At 36.4% G+C, this 25,315-nt stretch overlaps 1 protein-coding gene across 8 annotated transcripts in view; it reads left to right on the forward strand.

Annotated features, from left to right (window-relative positions):
• Tpk1 (thiamin pyrophosphokinase 1) overlaps positions 1 to 25,315 on the forward strand; it is a 300,962-nt gene that overhangs the window by 119,162 nt on the left and 156,485 nt on the right. For all 8 annotated transcript variants that reach the window (XM_074061393.1, XM_074061384.1, XM_074061358.1 and 5 more), the window contains one exon: positions 20,735 to 20,807. In XM_074061393.1, coding sequence (XP_073917494.1) covers positions 20,735 to 20,807 — 73 coding nt within the window. The remainder of the gene's footprint in view (positions 1 to 20,734; positions 20,808 to 25,315) is intronic.

Genomic DNA, 25,315 nt, shown 5'->3' on the forward strand with positions numbered 1-25,315 from the left:
ATGCCATGGGTAATACTGTCTCAGGCCATGTCATTGCAAGTAGCAGCAGCAGGCTGGGAATTTTGTAAGAAGATATTTCAGAGTTTAAAGACTGATTGTACCTCTACATTACTATAAAACTTTTGGCAAGCAACTTATCTTCCTTGGACTGTAATTTGTCTACGACATCTCAGGAAGAGATCACTATCTTTGGAGGGTTCAGAGAAATCTTGATGAAGAAAGTTACTTCTTTGGTTAATTATAAAAGATTGGAATAAGCCAAGAAGAAACAGGGTGACCCTTCAAAGCTATGCTATGATGAATTATAGAGTAGTGAAATGTGCACCTGATGTAATTTTAGGCAACTCTTTTCATGGTTACTATTAAGCATGCAATTCATTGCAGTCTTTATAGAAAGGTTGTAAGCATTTTTCATACAATAGTTTGAATGAAGGAATGTAGTATTTGAGTCTTAATTTCTGTTTTTCCTTTTTATTGACTGTACTGGAGTTTGAACTCAGGACTTGGTGCTTTCAAATACACTTGAGCAATGCCTCCAGACCTTTTTGCACTTGTTATTTTGGATATAAGGTCTCACTTTTTGCCCAGACCAGCCTGGACTGTGATCCTCCTATTTTATGCTTCTCACGTTGGCTGGGACAACACAGGTGTATGCCATCGTGCTCAGCTTTTTCCCATTGAAATGAAGTCTCAAACTTTTTTTTTGCCAGGGCTGGCTTGGGATCATAATCCTGCAGATCTCAGCCTCCTGCATAGGTTGGGGTGACAGGTGTGCTGCACAATGCCCAGCTATTGGTTAGGATGGTGTCTCACAAACTCCCTGTCAGGGCTGGACTCAAACCACCATCCTCCCCATTCTTAGTATCCCAAGTAGTCCTTTCTATTTTGAAACAGCTTTATTCAGGTATACTCACAATAAAATTTATTTTGGTCGTACAATTCAATTTCCTTTGAAAGAGTACACAGTTCTGTACCCACCACCACCACAGTCAAGACTAAAACATGTCTGTCAACCTCAGATGTTCCTTCCTGTCCCTCTGCCATTGATCCCCTCTTCCTACACTCTGGCTCCCTCTGAGTTCTAGAATGTCATGTATCATACACTTTTTTGGCTTTTGTACTGTTTTTCATTTGCCATACATTTCTGAGATTCATCTATGTTATCTTGTATATCATTACTATCAGGTAGTGTTCCTGTATATGGGAACACATATGAGTTTTATTCATTCTATACTGTTGATGGACCTAACTCCTAACATTTGCTCATTGGTTGGAACCTATTACCAGTTTTTTCATGGTTCAGCTTCATTCTCATATACCCTAGCCTTAGCTATGATTAGTCATTTTCTGTGGAAGTTTCTATTAAAAAGTATTTATGCAATCAAATTACTAGGATCTGTAAGCATGTCAACATTATTGGATCTTTGAATCAAAATGATGGAAGGTAAAAATGATTAGAACATTTAAAAGAGAATTTACAACAGAAGTCTTGGTATTAGAGAACCTTACATAACAAACTGTGAAGGCATATTTATTTTGAATTATTGATTAGATTAGTTTTGTAATATATTTTAGTCTGTTGGTTATCAAATGCTATAAATCAGAGATCTTAAAGTTATCCATGCATAGCTATGAATCATTTGGGGGTATTGGAGGAGGGAGAAATGTATATGCAAAAGTGCTGTATTTGTCAGATCATATATGAACTCAAAATAAATTTTCAAAGTGAGATCATTTTTAGCAGCTGCAGGAAGTCAGTTTGCAATGAAATTTAATCAGAGTCATTGTTTTTTATGGCTATTCTATTTCATAAAGTATGTTCCTGACAGAATCCTTTCCCCTTCCTGCTCTACGGATGGAGTCTTCAGAAATAAATTACCTTGTGGTGACTTTTCAAGAAAAACTAGGATTGTTTGTCAAAAGTTTTTACTAACATGTGGATTTTTAAATTTTAATTGTTTAAAAAGTTTTTAATGTTTTACTTGTTGAAAAATGTTGACTTGTTTTACACTTGTTAGTACAACTTAAGAGCACATTATTTTGACATTTTATTTCCTTATTTTCAATAGATTTTTAGATCCTTTGGCTGAGAAGTGGTGCTTGGGGTAATCCTATACTAACATATATCCAAAATAATTTTTTAAATTGTGGGCTATTCCATATCTGATTTTCACACATTTATATGAGTGCACGTAAATATCAGCTTGTTGACATACATCCAAACACTTCCTGCCTGGTTTTCTTGTCATTAAAATCAGGGGCTGGTATTACTGGTCCAAGAGCCGACTGGATAACCCAAATGCAAGACTAGATGGCATGTGTTATCTGTCGACATATCATTATAAGACCCGTGTTTGAGTGGATGATGAGCTCTCAGCTGAGCCAGCCATAGTCTTCCTATTATTTGTTAGGAGCCAGAAAACTGACAGCTGAAATTCAATTTGAGCAATGGCTAGTTAATAATTTTTATGGGAAAATAACCAAATGATAATCATAGGAGCCCTAGTCTAAGAGTTGTTTGATCTGTATTTCTTAACAAGTTCAGTTTTGCCTCGGTCACCATAAATTAGTTCATGGTCAAGAATTGCAAATTAAATAAATAAAAGAATTGCTGAAGAATCCTAGAAGGGTATTTAATATATAACAAAAAACACTACCACCCCGAGGAGAAAATCAGTGAGTATGTGTGTGTGTTTGTGTGCGTGTGTGTGTGTGTGTATAATAGATGCCAAAATGCAATTAGATGGAGGAATCATAAGGAGAGGAAGAATACTTTCTGGTGTTCTATAACATAGTGGAGAGACTATGGAGTATAAAAGTTTTAATGTGTGTGTGTGTGTGTGTGTGTGTGTGTGTATTGCTATGATTACAAAATTACTAGAAGACAGGACTTCAGAGGTTCCCAACATAAGGAGATACTAATAAATTACCCTGATTTGACACCAAACAGTGTACCTTATAATATGTACAATTAAAATTATTCAAATATCAAATTATTTGCTAAACCCCATCATGTTGTGCAGTCAGCACTTTGTGGAATGAGGTAGGCAGTGCTTTTGCTTTGGCTCTAGGGAAGATGACATTGTCCCACTCCACACAGCTGAGCACAGTGAGCATGCTTTTACCTTGGATGTCAGGTTCTATCCATGTCTGCTGAATTTCCTGTAAGGCACACTACAGCTCCATTGTGGCTTGGGGTTAGTGGAGCCTTGAAAGGAGAGGATGCTTAAGCATTAGTACTCTTCAGAAGTGATTAAGATTTTTGTGTCATCTCAGCTCTCCATTTGTACTTGGCCCGTTATAGTAGTCAAACCATTGGAATGCCCCTTAATGCATCAAGGGATGCTTTTTAGCATCAGATGTGTATACTTTCTGATTCTTTTGAGTGGATTGGTACTCATGTTTGACTCAGGGCCTCATGCTCTGCTGTTTAAGTCACAGCCTTTGTCTTTTTTCAACTTTAGTTATTTTTCAGGTAAGGTTTCACATTTCTGCCCAGAGTTGGCCTCAGACCATGATCCCCCTAACCTATGCCTCCCATGCCACTGGAATTATAGCACATACCTCAATGCCCAGTTTATTTGTTGAGATGGGATCTTGGTAGCTTTTTGCCTAGCTTGGCCTTGAACCACAATATTCTTAATTTCTGCCTCAGGAGTAGCTGCAATTACAGGCATTTTTTTAAAAAACAGAACGCAGATTCATTTCCAAGTGTTACACACTATAAACTTGTCTTTGAAAACTCAGCTCATGTGGGTCTCCCCAGACATCTTTCCTGATAACTACCAATTTACACAGAGCCACAGCAGGAAGAAAAACTCTCTATGCAATCCTTCACCGTAATGTTGATATAATCTACTGAACTAGACAAAATTCCTTGTTCGTGTTCTATTTATCTTTGGGAATAATCCTAGCAGCCAGAGTCTGGTGATAACTGATAGTTTTAACTGAACTTTATTGCTCATTGTAGGTAGCTCTCCTTGAAAAAAAAAAAGCCATTTCTTCACAGATCCAGTGAAGCAAAAGATGACAAGTCCTAAATGAAGGAAGTGTACTACTGGCTGGATTCCGTTCCTTAGCAGGATCTGCTCCATTACTGCCAGCCCCTCTTCCTCCATTTATCCACAGGGCATTTCCAGGGTGATCTCATCCAGTACTTCCATTACCATGACATTTGTCACAGCACATTGGAATCACCTGTTTGCATATTCTACCAGCAATAACATCAATGAAAGCTTGCCTATCTCTGAAATGCTCATGGTCTCATCCCCAGCAGTTAGATTACTATGTGCTGAATAGTTATTAAAGAAAGATTAGAATTGCTCTTCTGTAGAAATTTAAGTATTCTACTTCACAAATTGAAAACATGATTCTCACCCCATAAGGTAATTACTAGGATTCTTTTTATTCCAAGGAAGTATCAAAGACTGATACTGGAAGTTTCTCTGCTAATATTGTTAGGATCTCTTTTTCAGTATGTGTTCTGGATTGATGAAAAGAATTCTGACCAATGTACATTTAAAAATCTGGTAATAATAGTCTTAACAGAAAAGTGGGAAGACTGGAGAATAGGCTTGGAACATACACAGGAAAGAAGGGAAACTGGAAGCCAGATCCACAGTTGTATGTACACTCTAAGAACAAGTTAGGGCTTGCACAGGTCAGCTGTCTGCTGGGTAGTTGGGATGAATTTTCAGCTGTGCCTGCTTTCTTGGACAGGATCATATGGTCAAATGAGCTGAGGTTCAGAGGGAAAATCTGCCTGTGTCTGTTTCTATGTGTAGTGTTTGTTTCCAGGGAGGGATGTACTTTCCTTCCAGACTCACACCAGACTTATTTCTGTACACATGGGTAGGGACAGCCAAATACAAGTAGAAACAAAACCCTGAGATCGCCACACACATCCATCCACAGTGTCTCTCAGGCTACTAGTGCCATCTCCATCCCTGGGACAACCAAACAATCTTTATTAATCACATCCTTACTTCTAAGGAAAAGGAATTAAATCGTCACCTGTCATGCATGTAAGTGATAAAAACAGCTCTCATTCCTTCTGAGAAATGTAATAGCATTCCTTCCAAATTTTTTAAAGGAATTAGAAGTATAATTCTTGCCTAGATATTTATAGGTGTACTGTTAATCAGAAATTTTTTATATTACTCGTGCATAGTTTTCTAAATAAACTCTTTCAAACTCCACTCATGTGGTTTATAATTTTCCTGGGGTAGTATGTAAGAAATTCTTTAGATATTGTTTGCTTTTTTTTTTGGCAATACTGGGGTTGGAACTCAGGGCTTCACTCTTGCAAGGAGGCTACTCTTACTCTACACTTGAGCCACTCCACAAGCGCTTGTTTGCTTTTTTTCTTTTTTTTAAGTTTTCTCTCCATGAAAAATTGCTAAGTCAAATTTATATTGTACAACATAGTGCTTTCTTTACTTGGCTTAAATCTTTGTGGCAATCAAGAAATTAAAAAATCTTTTACCAATTTGTATTATATAGAAATGTTTCCTACTTTAGGATAAAGTTTTTCTTTTTTAATTATATTATTGTTTATTATTGTTGTTTTAAATCGTATTATTGTTTTACTAATGTCACAATTTATACATTGTGACATTTACAAAGCTCATACAATATGCCATAGTTAAATTCACTTCCTCCATCCTTCTCCTTTATCCTGCCCTCCCCCAACTCTTGGAATAGTTTCAACATGTCTCCTTTTTCCATTTTCAAACATGAGTTCACATAATATTTCTACTACATTTACCCTCCTGTACCCTTTCCTTATATTCTCCCTCCCCCCCTTACTGGTAGCAACCTCCAGGCAGGACCTGTTTTACCTTCCCATTCTCTGTTTTGAAAAATAGGCATTTTTGTTTGCTTAAGGTAACTATACAAGTAGTTTCAGTAGGACATTTCCATGTATATATGTACTATAACCCACACTGGTTCATCCCCTCTATTTTTCTCCTTTCTACCTTAGACCCTTTCTTATGGTGATTCCAACAGGTTTAAAAATTCTATGTTCATTCTTGTACAGAAGTACATCAACCATGTTCACCTTCTTAGCTCCCTTCTTTTACTCTCCCTCTCCCGTTAGTGATCTGCCCTTAACATAACCTACTTGTAATAATATTGCTTGTATTTGTATTGTCTGTCTCCCATATATGAGGGAAAACATGTGGCCTTTGTCTTCTGAGCCTGGCTTGTCCTCCAATTGCATCCATTTACCTTCAAACCACATGGTTTCATTCTTCCTTATGGCTGAGTAAAACTCCATTTTCTTAATGCATTCATCAGTTGTAGGGTATCTGGATTGGTTCCATAGCTTAGCTATTGTGAAATAGTACAGCAAAGCTTTTCTTTAAAAATACAGTAATAGGTCCAGGGGTGGCGGAATGGTTTAACTTGTAGCACCTGCCATCAAGTGTGAGGCCCTAGGTTCAGCCCCTAGTACTTTTGGAAAAAAATATAGTAATAATAAATCTTTATAAAATTCCTTTTATTGTTTTCAGATGAAATTGCCCTAATTTAGTTTTTTTATTAACATATAATTAAGGCATGTTTAAGGACAGTAAAACTGTTTTCTGATTTCTAGGATAATAGCTAAAAAGTCAACTGAAGCTTGCAAGCTTAGAGTGCAGTTTTCTTTTAGAGCTATCATCATTCTTTCACTTCATGCAAAATTCACTTATTTATCACCAGCGGCCTCTAGTGTGTATTCAATTTTCTCCTGCTCAGTTGTGCATTAGTTGGTTATTAGTGACTGGAGAGCAGTTCCTTGAATTAGGAGCAAGAAAACCAACTAGTTTCTGTCATCTTAGCATTTTATCAGTCAGTGAAAAGACCACTTTCACATAATAGTGTGGTCTGAGGATTCCTATTAGCAGTAAACAGGACTTTTCCTGGTGATTTCCTCTAGGAATCAGTTGCTCTCCAGAGCTTCTGACGTGTCGGGAGAACCAGTGCCTGGTATACATTCTGCTAATGACTTCTAGTGCTGCTGATAGGTGGATTCCAGTTAGGACACAGGAGATAAGGATTACCAAACAGGAGATTTTCGCCAAGTCATGTGGCCAGAGTTGGAGCTAAACTGTTCTTGTTTAATTATAGCTAAAACTGTGTTCTAGTAATTTGTAATATGTAATTACAAATGAACACAATACAAAGACAAGTTAGTTTAAATTAAGTAAATTTGTATTGTTTAGTATTTACCTTTTAAAATCTTTATTTCTTCTCTTTTAAGGCCTGCCTTTCCCTATCATTTCCGTCCTCCCCTTAGAGAAGTATAGTAAGTTCATTGTAATGAATTTCGGGGCTACAGGAAAATAAAAAGAAAAAAATTAAAATTAAAACAACCTGAAATCCCACTCCTGTAAGTAATCACTATTATTATTTTTACACAGAATTTTTTTCAATTTTTAATTTTACTGAGTATCTTTCTGTATCTGTTGCTGGGTAAATGTATGTGTGAACATGTAATAAAATAGGGATTTTATTTATTACATAATGTCTGCTTTAATATATTATGAATAAACTGCTATGCCGTTATATATACATTTTAAGCATTTTTTAATCTATCAGCCCTCTGTATAGATCAGAAACATATTTGTTCATAATATTTTCTAAGTAAAACTTAGAACTGATTCCCTGGCACTTTGAGTAATCTCTTAGGAATAAAGACCTGAGTCAAAGTTATGACAGCTCTCTTTCTAGAATGTTTAAGCTCCTTTTCAGATTAATCAACAATGTAAAATTATTTTCATCTCTCTGTGTTCTGGCCAGCTTTGTTAATCTACTGACTTTGTTGTTGTGATTGTCATTTTTGTTTCTGTGGGATTTTTGTTTGTGGTACTAGGGAATCTAATCCAAGGCCTCACATATGCTAAGACTCACCCTGAGCTGCATCCCTACCCCAAACTTAATTTTTGCGGATGTATTATGTAGGAAATTGAATTCCATTGTAATACAGCAGGGAACAGAATTTCCAACTTCACTGGCCTTTCATAGAAACAATAAGTTAAATAATTAAAATAGTAAATATATTACTAGTGAAAAGGGGGAAATAAAGCCATGTTTCATCATAGGTCATCAGCAATTAAACATAGTGAAAGGCTCACTAAGAAAGTGACTTCTGAGTTAGAACCTTTACGAGCCACTTGGCTATCAGGAAAGAGAGCTTTTTAGGAGGAGAGAATGCTGTGCAAAATTGTATTGGTTAACAAACCAACTGAACTTCAGTGGCTTTAAACAATGACTCATTTATTTTTCCCCTAAGTATAAGGGTCAGCAAGGTATATCATCTCAGCTCACTCCTGTGTCATTCCTATGACTGACAGGAAAACTTTGCTTCTACTCACTGTTACTTCTGCCACCAATGTGGGGGCTTTCTACACTGAAACCTTTTCCAGTTCTCTGTGGACCCCAAGTAGGTATTCCACAATTTAATTCAATCTGGTTCTACCTTACAAGTCGGAGATTCTCGACTGTTCCACTTAGATAATCACACCTACTGAATCCTCAGATACTCATGCTTCTATCCATCTTTTCTACAAATGGGGGATTTAAAGAACTCCTTCCTCATGACTGGGAGTTGATTTTAGTAGCTCACAGAACTCAGGGAAGTACTTTATTTACATTTACAGTTTATTACAGAGGATACAGATGAACAGAGAGCTGAAGAGGTATAGGGCAAAGTCTGGAAGGGTCCCTAGCACAGAACTTCTGCCCTGCATGGATTTGGGTGTTACCTTGGAAACTCTCTCAACCCTGTTGCTTGGGGGGTTTTTTGTGGGAGTTCCAGTAGATATGCAAGATTTTTAAATCATTCTCTTTTGCTAGTTAACTCAATTTATAGCCCTGTTGCCTTCCTTTGGGTTTGGGGGTGGGGCTGAATGTGCTAACTGTCTAATCATGTCTTGGTCTTTTTGGTGACCAGCCTTAACCTGAAACTATCCTAGAGGCCCCCAGCCACTAGGCTTTTCATCTGCAGAAAGATACTCATCAACCCAGAGACTGTAAGGGATGTGGAAGCTTTTATATAAACCTGGGTTGAAGACCAAATATGTATTCCATATTATATCACAGTATAACAGTTGAGAAGATAGTTTTGCTAACGTCATCGGCATGTAGGTGGGTCTTTCTGAGAAATTTAGCAGTTAGCTGACTATAAGATGGGCATTTGACTCTTCTCTCTTATTCTCTATCCATCAGGTTTGCCCAGGTTATTCTCAGGGCAGCAAGGTAAATTCCAAGAGAGTAAAGGAAAGGCCTCATCTCCATTTGAGGCCTTTGTTCATAACTTTCATGCCATCACTTCTGCTGCATTCATTGATCAGAGCAAGCCACAAGGCTAATATAAATCCATGTAGTGAGGAAACAGATTCATACTAGCACCTATGATAGAAGAATCTGTGAAGTCACATTCTAAAGAGGTTTGATGGAGGGGGAGACATAATTAGAGATACTTTGGGAAAGAAACATCAGATGGAAAGAATAATGAAGAGTGGTTAGAGAGGTACCTCCGGGTAGATCTTGAAGGGCCGTTAGAGGTCATATTAATGATTCCCTGCAAGTGAGATGGAGGCCACCAGAGGATGTTGAGCAATGGAGTGACATTAGTTGTCTTATCTGGGCTGCACCATGGAGAATGGTAAGGATTTGCCAGATGAATAGATTTTGAAAGAAGAGCCTATAGATCTTTCTGACAAATCAGTTATTTAAATCAAGGATGACTACAAGGACTTTATGCTGAACAACTAAGATTAAAAAAATCAGAGAGAATTAGAGTACTAACAAGGAGACAGAGCAGGATAAACAGGTGAATTAGGGGAAAAGCCAGGAAACTATGATCCTGGTATTTGAATCAAATCCAAAAGAGAATATAGGAATAGTGACCGATTGTGTTATATCCTTCTGATGGATAAAATAATGTGGGACAATTGGCCTTTAGATTTAGCAATATATGTCTTCAGAGAACGAAAATATTGTATGTATATAGGTTACCTGCATTTTAAGATACTTGAATTTCACATCCTTGGTGTTCTTTCTTGTCTACTTTTTTATTGCTGTTGTGCTGGGTGGGGATATATTGTAGCATTTACAAAGGTTCTTACTATGTATCAAATATATCATACTTGAATTCTCCCCCTCCACTGCTCTCCTTCATCCTCCCTCCCTGATACCTGAAATAGTTTCAACATGTATCATTTTTGCATTTATATACATGTGTATACTGCATTTGTGATGTCAACTGTTTGGATTTTGTCTTTTGCATTTATTTTAAATTTATCCCAAATATTCCTTTAAATTTTATTGAAAATGTTCATCATCTAATGACTTTATGATTTCAAGTTACCTGTACCTAAAGCCTTAGCATACCATTGAATTCTTTGGGATTCCCATCACACAGCTGTCTTTGTTAAGTACCGTAGAGACATACCTAGGCTGCAGTCTCTGTTTTTTAGGTCTGTGGTTTATATTTCCATATATAAGGGACAGAAGCTGCAAGATTAAAACATAAAATAAAGATAGAAAACAAAGTATTAACTTTAGCAGGGCAGCATATGCCTTAAGAATTTTTGTCTTGTCATTTGAAGTTTTAGTTCTTGCCACAGGGAGAACTATGGGGGGTGGGGAGGTAGAATCAAGATTAAAACACTATACTAGCAGAAGCTATAGCTAGATGGCATATTATGCTTGGCTTTAGAAAACTTGGGAGGAGCAGACAACCTATTAGTGACTCTAATGGTGTTTATCACTAGCTGTATTTATTGAATTCTATGTATTATGTCTCAGCTAAAACATAGAAAGAAGTAGAAAGCAAATAAATGACACCAAGCAATTCACTGTCAGTGAGATAGCTTTTTTTGTATTTCTTAAGGTAAAGAATTGGCATTGACCTGTGTATATGCTTTAGGGCTCTTGTGTTTGTAAATAAGAGAGGATACAATCCACTCTGCACTATATTGGGCTTAACTGTGACTCTTCACAACAAGTAAGGCATTTTCTGGTACTCTGCTGCCCGATCACCACCACTTCCTTCCAGGAAAATAACCCCATAGTTCACTTTCCAATCCAGTAGCCACTCTCATTCCTCTCCTCACCCTTTCTATACTCTTTTGGAAAGTAAATAATTTTGGTAAAGTATAAAGGGAAAGGTAACCTAATATTAAAGGGGAAATACTTACACAATATTTATTTAGTATAGTGTGCCAAGTTTTGCTCTAGATCTAAGAGAGCCTGTGCAGTCACTTTGTAATCTTTTAAAGATTGTCATATGCAAACACAAGTGACTGAATGATAAATTAGCTGCATGTTTGTTTGTTTGAGCTGCTGTAACAAAATATCACAAAATAGGTGGCATAAATAACAGAAATTTATTTTTCATAGTCCTGGATGCTGGGAAGTGCAAAGCCAAGACTTTCAGATTCCATATCTGATGAGATACCTTTAACTGGTTCATAGACAGTGCCCTTTTGTTATATATATCCATACACAATAGCATAGGCAAAGAAGCTACTTCAGTCTTCTCCTGTAAGGTCACTAAATCCCATCATGGGAGGCTGTCCCTTAGGACCTAAGCGGTTCCCAGGTTTCTACCTCTTCATACCATGGTAGAAAGGCTTTCTTTCTCCACTCTTTCTGGAGCAAAGGAGACAATACATTTTGAGCAAAGAGTTGATAGTAAATTTAAAAATTGCTTTCCTTCCAAACCTTTTTGGTTAAAGTTTTGCTCTTGAATTAATTTTTTCTTTTTATGTTTCATCCTTTGTTACTAGCAAAATTATTCATTAAACATGTAAGCCGGTTGTCTTGAATAGAAATAATTCATTCCAAGAAATTGTTGGTCACATGTAAAATTATGTGAACCTTGAAATCCTAGAAAAGTCCTGGGAAAACAGTATATTCCCCTTCATACCTGGAAATCCATTCTCATGTGTCATGCAAAAAAAGAATATGTCATCTACCATTGATGGCCAGGGTATAATGTGAATGTGAAATATCAATCAAGTGAAGTTGTTCTGATAGATTTTTATTCTGTCTTCTTAGTAGCTTTGTTTTTTGTAATTCACATTCCTTACATTTACCATTTATAGTGCACAGTCTTCAGGTATGTTCACAGACCTGTGCAGTGGTCATCACTTTCCATTGGTAGTGATGGTGTGAAGCAACAGGAACTCTCTTTGCTGTCAGTTGTAGAACACTTTTGTCACCTTGAAAAGAAACTTTGTGCCTGTAGTTGTCTCTCCCTAATTCCCCCCATGCCTCCCCAATCACTAATATCTTTTCTGTTTCTATAGATTTCCCTGTTTTGGATTTTCAAATAAAATGAATCAGATTGTGACTTTTGTGACTGATTTGTTTCATTTAGTATAATGTTTTTGAGGCTCATCCAAGTTGTATCATATATCAGTATTTCATAACTTTTATAGCCAAATAATATTCTACTTAATTGCTGTGCCATATTTTGTTTATCCTTTTGTCCATTCATGGAAATTTGGGGTGCTTACACCTTTTGGTTATTATGAGTAATCCTGCCGTAAACCTTTGTATACAAGATTTCGTATGCATATATGTGATCATTGTTTTGGAGTATAGACCAAGGAATGAGTTGTTAGTCAAACGGTGACTCTGTGTTTTATCATTTACTGTCCTAGGCTGTTTTCTCCTCTCTTCAGATCATTTGCCCTCTTCATTTAAGACTATTTTTAAAGAGCACTTTTAAGTTCATAGCAAAATTGGAAGGAAGACAAAAAAACATCGGTGATATGCCCTGCCACACATAGCATTCTCCACCAGAGCGGTGCATTTGCTGTAGAAGAGGAATCTGCAGACACCATCATCACCCAACCTCCACAGTTTACATTAAAAATGCACAGTTGTGCATTTTTGTGTTTGAACAATTTTTTACTGGCATGGATCCACCATTGTAGACTCTTACATCAATAGGAGGGGGCGCTGTTTTCTTGCTCCCTCCCTTGTTGGAGCGATTTTTCTCTCTAGCTCCTGGTTATTACTGAACCTAACTGAGCTTAACTGGGGGCGACTGGAGATTCAGAAAAGACACAGGATAGACAGACAGAAAGTGAGGTCAGGTGTGTCGGGTGCTGGGGTGGAGATGCCCAACCCTCATTGCTTCTTTTCTCTGTCTTTGTTCTTTAAGGCCTTACTCCTTGCAGTTCTTAAAAACCTTGCTTAAAACCTTTTTCCTTAGACTGCACTGTCCCATGTTTTCTCTTAGTTTATCTTTAGCTCAATAGCTGTTAAAGTCTTTTGCCCCCAGGCTTGCAGCTTTTCTTTAGCATTCTCTCTTTAGCTTTCTTAAAGCCTTGGTGCTTAGACTTGCAAAGTCTCCGTCCTCTATCTTGCACTGTCTGTCCCATGTTCTCTTTGGCTTTTCTTTAGCTTCTAAAGCCTGTGTTAAAGTTCTTTCTTTCGCTTTGCTTTCTAAGGCCTGTGTATAAAGTTCTCGGTGCAGACTTTCTATCAACCCCTCTTCAGCCATTCTTTTCCTTCAGCAATTTTCCTGCAGTTCTTTTCCCTTCAGTAATTCTTTTCCCTTCCAAAAGCTTCCCACACCAAAATGCCCAAAGTAATAGCCAAAGGCAAAAAGCAAAAGCCCCCAGCCCTCCTTCAAGGGGCCTTTTATAAACAGCAACAAGCACATGAAATGTAATGGGAGAAACCTGTGTTCCTGCTTCTCTGAAAGTAAATTTAGGAGACTCAGCTGTTCTGAATTTTTTGTTTCGTGGCCAGGGCTATGCCTATCTTAGCCTACAGGAGCAAGCAATTAAGCTGCATCTCGCCTTGCTTAAGTCCAGTTCTCTCTCATAGGCTTTTCCTAATCCGGTCTCCACAATCAGTCACTATCCTGGGCTGCTGTTTTCTACTGTCTGAATACCATTGTTTCAGTGTGTTTCCAAGTGGCTATTATGAGCAGTTAATTCTCGATATTACAGGCGGAAGTAATGAATCTGTGTGTTTTAATTTCTTTTCTGCCCTATAAAATTTTCATTGCTGATATTGATTGCTCAGTTACAGAAGTGAATATTAATTTCTTTCTTTACCAATGAGAATGGATTAAACTTTACCTGATTTGGGATTGTGCCTCTCTTCCCCACTTCATTATTCATGAAAACAAATGGCAAGCACAGCAGCCTGTGTGGAGCCTGGGGTTCATGGCTAATGGCCAGGAGTAACTGATGAGTGCCCTCACAATTATGCTTCCTTTCCACACCCTCCAGCTTGGCACACAAGTGAGTGGGTTTCAAGTACGGGCTAGGATTTGGAAAAAATGAAATTGCATCTTGTGAGAGAGGTGTAGCATGATTTGCCCATGCCAGTCAGGAGTGTTGTTCAATACAGAAGAGGAGCAGGAAGAGAGTGAACCTTTGAATCTTGCGATACTTACAAAATGCTTCCTGTCTCTCAGCCATGTTTTTCTGCCACAAAATTAGGATGGTACATGTTAACTTCACAGAATTATGAAAATTCATTAAAATTATATTCATTAACATACAAAAGTGGATGAATAAAATACACTGGCATAGCATAAAACAAATATTGAAAATTGTTCCAGGAAGCTTTCCTTTGGGTAACAGATACCAGGTTTCTGCAACTTTTAAGTTTTCTTCTATATTTATTTTAAATATTTATATCTATATAACATAAAAGAAGACATATACATATAATTTTTGCAAAGTTTTATATTTGTATGTATGTATTTTCTTTATCATTGTTTCCTCTTACTCTGTTCCTCAGTCATCTTAACCATGTGATATTCTGTCTACTTCATTATTACTTTTATAGTTGTTTCACTGAATGCATATAGGGAAATTATTAAATTACTCTTTTGGGAAACATTGTTTTCTGGGCCAGGTGTGATAGCTCACATCTGTAATCCTGGCTAATCAAGATGCAGAGATTTGGAGGACTGGGGGTGGTGGCTAGCCAGGTCACAAAGTTAGTGAGACCCCTATCTCAATAAATCAGCCAGATATAATTATAAATGCCTGTAATACTTGCTACATCAGAGGCATAGGTAGGAGGATCATAGTCCCAGACCTGCCCAGGCAAAAAGCAAGACCCTATCTAAAAAACCTAAATCAAAAAGGATTAGGGGCCAGGCTCCAGTGGCACAGCACCTGCCTTGCATGTACAAGGCACTGAGTTCAAACTCCATACTGCCAAAAAAAACCCAAGTTTTTTCCTACCTCGTGGCTTGATTCCTGAGCTACTCAGTTTGATAACATAAGATAAAATATGCCTTTTCTTTTTTTTTTTGGTAGTTTAGCAATCAAACCCAGGGCCTCCCACATGCAAGGCAAACACTGCCACTGAGCTGCATCCCCAGCCCCCAAGGAATGCTTTCTAAAAATTTTCAAAAAACTTAATCCTCTTCCCTGAGATCATTATGATCCATTTAGCTCCATAATTTCTTTCCTGCTAAAAAAAAATTTATCAAATATATTTATAGGCATTTTTATTTTTCATTGTTTCAGAACAACACAATGAAGATAAAAGTACATTTTTTTCTAGAATTTGCCTTTGTTACTTAATAACTTAATGGACATTCTTTCTCGAACAGCAGAGTTGAACTCTAAAAGCTACATAATTTCATTAACAGGGTACCTTGTGACTTATTCCACTTTCTCTGCAGTGTTGAACATCTATTTTTCCCTTTGTTATTCCCCAACCAGGGTCTTAGGTACAAGATCCTCCAATGGAACATGGTTTGTTTGCAGGCTGTATTCCAGTCATGATCCCATTGGTTTGTGAGTACATCCATCATTACTCAGCCAGACCAACACTCATTCTTCTTCATTTTTGACAATTTATTGTATGAAGATAGTATTAGTAGTACTGCTTTTGCATGTAATCCCCTGATAATTAATTGTATTTACTGTGTTTTCATATACTAAATACCTTTCCATTTCTTGTGTGACTTTCCTTATTGGATTTTTTTTTCCATCACCATTTGCAAGTAATCTTTGTTTATTAGAGACAGCAATCCTTATGGGTTATGTATTTTGCACAGATGAAAGTACTATATTTTGACCCTGCTTATTATCTTTTTCCATAAATGTGTTACATTTTTACATAGTCTAATATATGTGTTGGCTTGTTTATTATTATATTTTCTTTCTTAAAAATCTGTCTTATCCATAGTTATACAAACATTTAAATATCTTTTGGAGCATTATTTTACTTAAAGGTTTATTCAGAAAAATAGTTGAATTGATTGTATCTATAACAGTCCAAATGTGGTAGCAGTTTTACTTATTTTATTTTGTATCATCCTTACTTCCCCCAATTAAGTTAAACACATTTGTAGAAAACATTAGTCCCTCATTGCAGATGAGCATTTCCTCCTATCCTCATACTGAGTACCACTTGTTCTTGTATCCGGAGTCATACTCTTTAATAGTGTTCTCACACATTCTTGGTTTTTTTTTTTTTTTGGCAGCACTGGGGTTTGAACTTGGGTCTCATGCTTGCTGGGCAGGTGACCTTACCACCTGAACCACTCCAAGGTCCTCACATAGTCTGACATATATTCTTATCAAAATGCTAGTCTAGAAACCCGCACAAACCTTTCGTCCCTGTGGCTTCGGCAAAGCCTTCATAAAACATACAGGTTGATCGACTAGCAGTGATTAGCAGAATCAGCAGTATGTAGTACATTTTTGTAGAAAACTTTCATGATAAGAAACAGTTGTTCTGTTTCATAAATGTTTATGTGTGCAAAGCTTCATACTTAGCCATTAAATTAAAGAACTGCCAGGATTTGGATCCTGCTCTTACTCTGTAATCTATGGAAACCTATCATTACATTAGATATAATGGTAATGTTTTTTCCTGTGCTGGAGATGGAACCCAGACCCAAATGCTCTGACCACTGTGCTATACCTCCAGCCTATAGTGACTTTTTCTGTTATCTGAATAGCTTCAGTTGCACTTACTTGCCTGCCAGGTGTTTTTGAAGTTCTTTACATATATTCTTAGTCCTCACAGTTACTCTAAATTGTCCTTATTTTACACATGAGAAAATTCCCTGAAAGGTTAAGTAACTTTCGGGAGGATGTAGTGTGTAGTCGTAATAGTAAGAGTCTAGTAAGTGTTTCTTTTCTTACTTTGGTTTTTCCACCTACCTCTTCCTTCCCTCTTTTGGTTTTTCTTGTTTGTACTACTTTTCACATTTCCTTCACCTTTCTTCCATTTTCTCTTCTTCCTATTCCCTATTATCTTCCTTTCATTTTCTTCTTCTTCCTCCCCCCTCTTTCCCCACCTTCACTTCTTTATTTTATTTATTTGTCAACTTCAGTGCACTTAGTGCTTTGGGTAATGCAAAGATCTTTGGCACATGTGCTTCAAAGAACTTACTAATGGAAGCTAAAAGACACAGAAATTATTTACAATGAGATAGACAGGAAGAAATTTAGTGCCATATAGACGTTTTAAGATAGTGATAGTATCTTCCCTGGGGACAAAAACCAAAGGATTTGTGGAGGAATATCTCCCTTTATCATCACCAAGAAAAGTCTTACAAAAAAACAGTACCTGTATTCTACCATGTCACACTTCAGCATGTTTTGTTAACTACATCACCCACCTTGAGATTATGGATCATCAGCTCACTAATAGAACCCATACCTTTTTTGGACTCATATTTTGTCATTAGTGAGTCACAAGTGTGGTAAGAGTTAAAATGTAAATGTCAAAGAGTCTAGGAAGTCCATTTGTGAGAGTTTGAGACTTTAATACTAATGAGTAGTTTCCTGTAGACCGAAGGTCATGACAAGTACATTGGTGTGGTCTAGTCAGCAATAGGCAGAGCAGGACTAGCCACTGCACAAATCCAGACACCCAGAGTCAGTTGCTATGTGTAATCCATCTGCAGAGTTGTAAAAACAGTCTTGTGTAAAATGTCATTTATATCATTATATCATAAATATATATCCTCTATATCTGTGAAGTGTCATCCTCAATAAGCACCCGGCAGGTGCCATGGCAACAGGCCCCTCAGAAAAACTGAGTTGGGCTTTTAATTAAAGCATCACAAAGTACATTTCAGGAAGTTTCCAAAACTACTGCATTTTATGAAGAAAAGTTATCATTATTTTAGTCAGCTCAGCATGAAGACCACATGGGTTTTTGGCATGGGTTTTAGAAAAAAGCTTTGTGGTTCAATTGAATGTGTGTATGTTACATTGGAGAAAATTATGTTAGAAGTTAGTTGAAGTTATCATTAATCTATAAAATTTTATTGTCCTGTTAATATTTCACATGAAAATATAAGTGAATTTAGTTGATTGCATCCTTTCATTATTCACTGTGTCAGATAAAAGGAGATTTAATTCACGTTAAGACAATCTGTCTTAAAGGGACAGATGCTCAGCTGTCTGGGTGTGTGTGTCAGCTTTATTTTTCATTTTTTTTATTATTAAAATCAATATGTTATTTGGAAACTGCCAAGTTGGTTCTGGATATCTGAAGAACTAAAATCCATAGAGCAATGCAAAGTTAGTCTAAGTCTTAAGATGTTACTTGAACCAGACAGTACTGAACCAGAGCCCTAAGACTAAGTGGCTGTTTTAATGGTGAACTATGTTTGACACTGGCCAACTAGACATAGTCACTTGATGTCATTGATAATGCAGAGGAGTCCTTTTATCCCTTCCAGAGCTAATACTTCATGGTTCAAAAAAGTATTAATTTCCCAAACTTTCATAATGATTGAATCTACTTAACATTTAAGAAAAAATTAACAAATAGTAGATTTGTTTGGTCCTGACAGGGGTAAAGCATAGGGTATAAAATAGATAGGTAAGAAATGAAATTGAAAATCACCGATATAATGTGTAGGGAAGTTTAGGGGAAAACATTTATGGAAGATGTTTGAAATTAGATGAGGTGATTTAAAAGGCAAGGCACTTCCATTTCCTTTCCAATTCTGCCTTGTTCTGAAATTAGCTAAAGTCTTTTGTACATGGCTGTGCTGACAGTATTTGTGGACACTCAGCTGCATACCCAACCATTGTTTTTTGGAGACAGAATCTTATTGTGTACGTCAGCTTGACCAGAGCTCACTGTGTAGCCCAGAGTGCCCTCAAACGTATTCTCCTGTCTCTGAGACCTGAGTACTAATATTGCAGGTATGGTGTGTGACACTGTGCACAGCACCGTATTGCACAAGTCTTTGTAGTAGAACTTCTTTCTGTTTAGCCTAAGGAAGATGTGTAACTTAAAGAAGATTTGGCCCAGCTCAGTACAATATCAGCTTAGGACTGACTGAAGAAATGATGTTTCCTATTCAGTTAAGAACCATTAAAAAGTTGTGCAAAAGGACAGTATTAGTTTACGTTTTCATGTCCACCTTCATTAATTTTACACTGACCACACATGTGAGGTATTCCAAGTCAGACTTCCTGTCACATCTGTTGCCTTTGCCAGTGCCTGGCCCGTGCAGTGATCCCCACATCATTGTCCTTTGCTGGTAGCTGCCCACTGTATGTGAAGGATAAGGAAATATGGTTTTTTTGGTTTGTGTTTTTTCTCTGCTACTTAAGTAGAAGGAGACAACTGTGACCTGCCCTCTAGAAATACTGTTCTGGGAAATTTTAGGCCTCTAAATCCTAACCTTTGGTGTAATAGTAGAATCTCTCCAGGAGGCATGTCTTGGTTTTTGTGATCTAAACCTGTCTCTGAGTTCTGGGGCTTTATCTCTTTCCTCATGCAATTCCCACAAAGATTAGGCTCTGGTCTCCCTGCTAGTCCATTAGACAACAATTTAGCTACCTTGAGACAACATAATAGAATGTATTATTCTTTTTAATCAGAGAAGTTAATTAAATAATTGAGTACTGATCTAATTCTCTTGTTTGTTGAAGGTTAGAATGGTTTTTTGCAGGAAGTAAAAACAAGCATTCCTTTTTAAAATATATATATTTCTCAGGCTTAGGAAGCTATGTGCGTTCCTACAGAACATCATTTTATTTCTCAACATTTGGGTATTTTAATGATAGAGAAATTCTACTACATCATAAAACTATTTCATATAAAAATAAATGATGACTTACAGGGATGGAGTAAATTAGACTTTTTAAAATGAGTTTTGAAAAATATAGAGCAGGGGAAGTGAATTAAGGTAATTGCGATATCATAAGACACATCCACATTTGGGAGTTTCTCTGTTAAAAACTGAGATTCTTGAAGTATTTCAAACCTACCCATAAGTCTCCTGTTTCTAGAACTATGTCAGTTGGACATTTGGAAAATGTTTTGAGCTGACTTTTGCTTGGCACAGAAAGTCTTCATGATCTATTCAAATCTGTTAAGAGTTCCAAACTCATGTTAGGGTAAAATGATGTAAAGGCCTGTATGTAAATAGAAGGTGACAGGCAAAGAGGATGCTTGTGTAGGATTTCTGAAGTAGGAGGTTTTTAAAAAACCAATAACCTTCTTTAATAGTTAGTTCTTTAAAAGATAAGCATTGACTGTCTGAGTCGATGTATTGGTTGGGCATGTGGAGTTTGCCTCAATCATATTGTGTCAAAACAAAGAGTGAGAGGTAAGATATACTATTTACTCTGAAAATAACCTGTTTCTTTTCTGTTTGGGGTACATTAGTGTTCTTTTTTTTTTAAATTTTCTGATCCTTATGGTAACAGTTTTAGAGTTTAATAAGTAAATAGACAAGTGTAGTTGACTTACATGGAACTGTTTCTTTCAGCTTTTTGCCTGAATTCATCAATGGGGACTTTGATTCTATTAGGCCTGAAGTCAGAGAGTACTACACTGTTAAGGTAAACCATACACATTTTATATTTAAGATCTTGCTCATAGATTACTTTTCTTGTTATTTCTGATTTTCTTGGTCTATAGGTAGGGATTGACATGCTCATTGTTTGGTTTCTTTCATATTTTTTGCTATATATATCATTGTAAATTTTGTTATATAAATATGCATTCAAAATGGAAATTAAAAAATGGCAAATGGGAACATAGTCTGGGAAGAATTCTGTTACTATCTGATGAGCATTAATCAACCTTTAAGCATAGATTTCTATATGTCCTTTTATGAATACATCTAATAGATACATAGAATACATCTAATAATGTTTTATTGAGCTTACCTCCTCATTAGTTATTATATATTTTCCCAAATAATCATTTTAATTTCACCTAATGAATATACCTTATTTTACTTCACTACTTCCCAATTGATATATAGTTAAATTTTATCTACTTTTTTGCATTGAAATCTCTAATAAAAGTGTCTTTTTAAGTAAATTTTTATAAAATACACAGTTGTGCGTTCTTACCATTTTGGAAACACAGATTTTTCTACAACATTCAGTTTTCTTAAAATCCTTTTTACTCTGTTCTGAATAAAACTATTCATTACAACTTGAAATGATTAATAATAGTCTATTGCTTATTAAGGTGTTCTTTTTGTCACTATTGTGCAAATCTTCCAGAAATCCTTGCCTCTTAAGAACATACAAATGATCTAATTGAGCATGATATAATCACATAGGAGTGAATTAAAGTAATTAATAATTCAAGGTTTCACTGGTTTTAAAGGGGAAATTATAGCATTAGTAATTCTTCTAGCCACAACACCATCATCTGTGTGATCTTCAACTTGCACAGGCAAATTACACATATTTTTTAAAGGAAGAGCAGGTACTATTCATAAAACTAAATTCTTTATAAGAGCAAACGAAAGAGAAAGAAAGACAAATAAAGGAAATATGGTTCTAGATGGGAAAACAAAGGTGCCATGGTTGTGCAGTGTGTGCCACCGGGATATGGAAATTCCGGGGTTGGCAGTGAACGCAGATCTGTGCATGTTCCATCTGCCCACCAGCTGATCAGACTTCCCTTCTGCAAATGAAGACTGTTCCCAAGTTAGTGTTTGATATTCATGCTCAATTACTTCAACATTGGCATGTCCTATTCATTCCCCACAGTCTCACTTCTCATTAACTCTGTACCTCAACCTCGTTGGGATGGAACGCCTCTGCCTTGCTTACAATGCAAAGTTTTGCATGTGCATAGATATTAATCATATTTTTGGGAGCAGAGCAAACAGCAGGAAAGTCAGGGACAAGCATACTCAAAAACAAGTTGAATATCTGGCCATATGTGGCTTATCTCCCTGTCTCTTGATGCTGCTAGCTTGCCAAAATCAGAAGTGCCAGTCTGATCCTTCCTATCCAGAATGAGGAAGTGAGGAGAAGCAGCTTTAAAAAAAATATTTCTGGATGCACTGAAATGGGTGCAAGAAAATTTTTAGTTAATATCTCAATGAAATTCACTTACATGTGCTGTTTTGCTTACTTTTAACCTGAAAAACTATTTTTATATATTTGAGACTTAGTTTTAAAGTATGATTTAGCTAAATATTCTGATATCTAAACTCTGTGGTTCTAGGTTGGTATAATACAATTGAGTTTTTTCCATATGTCCATGAATGTTAGCTCACTACTTTTGAACTTTAGCACCTGTTCCTAAAGGTTGTAGATGATGTCTTTCATATACTTAATGTGCTTTCTGGAGTACATGGTGAGTGTTTGCCTATACTTTTCATAATGATGATAATTACAAGTTAATGCAACATTACACATGGTTCCTACAAGCCATTATCTCCTCCTTAACAGTCTTTGAGTTTCTCTTTCACAGATGGAAGAAGGTGATCTCCATTTTCACATATACTCCACCCATAATCTGACCTGGGTTTTCAGGGAAACTGAGACTGGGTTTGTCATGGAGAAAGTTAAATAAAAAATAAATTTAGAGGAATACAAGCTTGTTAAAAATCATAAAGTGGATAGCGAAACCAACCTTTAACCATACAAAGTGTTGCACCTTGTGAATGGTGTGCAAGCCTCAGGTAGTTGTAAAATCTTAGTCCTTCCTTGCCTGGTTTGCTAATACTAATTCAGAATGAGAAATGTCTCTGATAATTTTATTTATTTTTCTCATTTTTTTCTGCATCATTCAGTACTTCCTTTATTCAAGGCTAAACCATCTAAACATTTCAATCTTTGTAATTATTCTATCCATTGTGCCAGTATACATTTCAGTTTCCTGAGAACATTAGGAGAAACTACACTATTTCATGTAACTCCTGATATTTTCTAAATGCTGGATAGTCTTTGAGTCTTCATTGGATATATGAAAGGGAATTTTAAAGCATGCTTGCTTAATATTTAGGAGGTCAAGAAAATATTTGAAATAATTAGCTAATACACAAAAAAATTATAGAATAACAACTTTTTCCATAAATGTAGTTATATAGAATAAGTGGTAAAAATATGTTGTCAATATTATAAAATTAAAGCGTGATTTATAGCATAAGACCTAAACAATATTTTTACTCAATAACCTGATTTAAAAAATTGATACCCAGAAAGGTCAATTGATCTGAACGAAATGGTTCCCTGCCTCTGAAAGCTTTCGGATCAAAGTCTGTACTTTCTATGAAAAATAATGTTGAAATTTGGACTCAATTGCCACCACTGTTCCTCAACAGGTAGTACCTTTGGGCTGTTGGAGCAGAGAGCTGTTCCTCACACAGGGTAGTTAGCATCTCTGGGAATGAATGCTGCCTGGTATCATGGACAGACACTGTGGTAAGAGTGATTATGGAGACCAAACACTTTGCCTTCACATTCCCATCATGACCTCCACTGCCCCTCAATTCTGGGGTAGAAAGGATAGAGGCACAAGAAGTGAGCCAGACTCCAAAAGACCAAAGCATAAGAAAATGAGAGACTATTAAATTACTTTAAGCTATTTATAGAGTATAGGATTGAGCTGTTATATAGATCATTGAAAAATCAATGTGATTTAATAATAGGAAATTACCATGGCTGTAGGGAACCATTATTTGGACTTTCCAGAAAGTGTGATCAACACAAATCCAGGTGAAAGATAAGATTTTTAAAGCAATTTATATGAATTATTGAAGAATGTCTTTTATTAAACCAATCTCTCCTCTCTCTCTCTCTCTCTTTCTCGCTCTCTCTCTCTCACAGAGTCTCACCATGTAGCCTAGGCCATCCTCTAACATGTGATCCTCCTACCTAAACCTCCCAAATGCTGGGATTACAGGCATGTACCACTATGCCTAGCTAAACCAGTGTTTCTTGAAGATATTTCCTTACTAGTATCTAATATTGGTGAGGCTATACCCCAATTTTTGAAGCCTGTTCTCAATAGGCAAGGAAAATATGTAAACTTTGGAAGCACATAAAATGCTGTAGAGGTTACATATACAAGAGAAAACGGTTCATCGTTCTAGTCTCATTATATCATAATGGCTGTTACCCATATGAGCATGCTTCAGTTACATTTTAAGAAATGGGATTGGAGCCTAAATGTAATGTTCTCAGTAATAATTATCAGAAATGTCTTGACATTTATCTAGAATGTCTGATTTTTTTCATAAATAGACTCTTAAGAAGATAATATTTGTACTTTAATTCCAATTTAAAGATGAAGACACTGATTCTCAGCAGACTGGGGACGGGAATGGAATGAAGGGTTAAGTTAGCATGGTTACCAAATAACTACTGCTTAATCTTGGCTATTAATAGTGTACATTTTATTTTTTAAATTCTTTTGATAGTACTAGGGTTTGAACTCAGGGCCTCATGCTTGCTAGGCAGACACTTTAACAACATGAGTCACACGCCCAGCCCTTTTTGCCTCATTTTTCAGATCGGGTCTCGTATTTTTGCTTGGGCTATTTACTCCTCCTGTGTAGCTGGGATGACAGGCACATGTCAGGACACCCATCTTGTTGGTTGAGATGGAGTCTCACTAACTTTTTGTCTGGCTTGGCCTCAAACGGAGAGATTCCACATCTCTGCCTCTTGAGTAGCTAGGGTTACAAGGATGAGCCACCATGTCTGGGCGTCAGTCTTTAATAAGTAATAGAGTGATTTTTTTCCTTGAAATAATTGTGCTACTATTATTATTATTATTTGGTGTTAATGGGGTTTGAACTCAGGGCCTCATGTTGTACAGTTATTTTTAGTGACTAGTTTACATTTATGAAAGTCTTACTACCATATGTGAAAATAAGTCATGTTTTGTCACCCTGACTTTTTCATGTGCTAGGAGCAATGATATATGTGTATAAGTACTCTAAAAATACTGAAGTGCTATTTTAAGCTGTTAATAATTTGTTTTACTTTTCTAAATGTATTTTTGCTTCTATTTTGAATCTATTGTTTCTCATGTTGCTTTTAAAAATATTTCTCTTTAGTACATTTCCATAAGTATGCAATTTATGAGTGTA

This window comes from Castor canadensis, chromosome 2 (genome assembly GCF_047511655.1).
Source record: "Castor canadensis chromosome 2, mCasCan1.hap1v2, whole genome shotgun sequence".
NCBI lineage: Eukaryota > Metazoa > Chordata > Mammalia > Rodentia > Castoridae > Castor > Castor canadensis.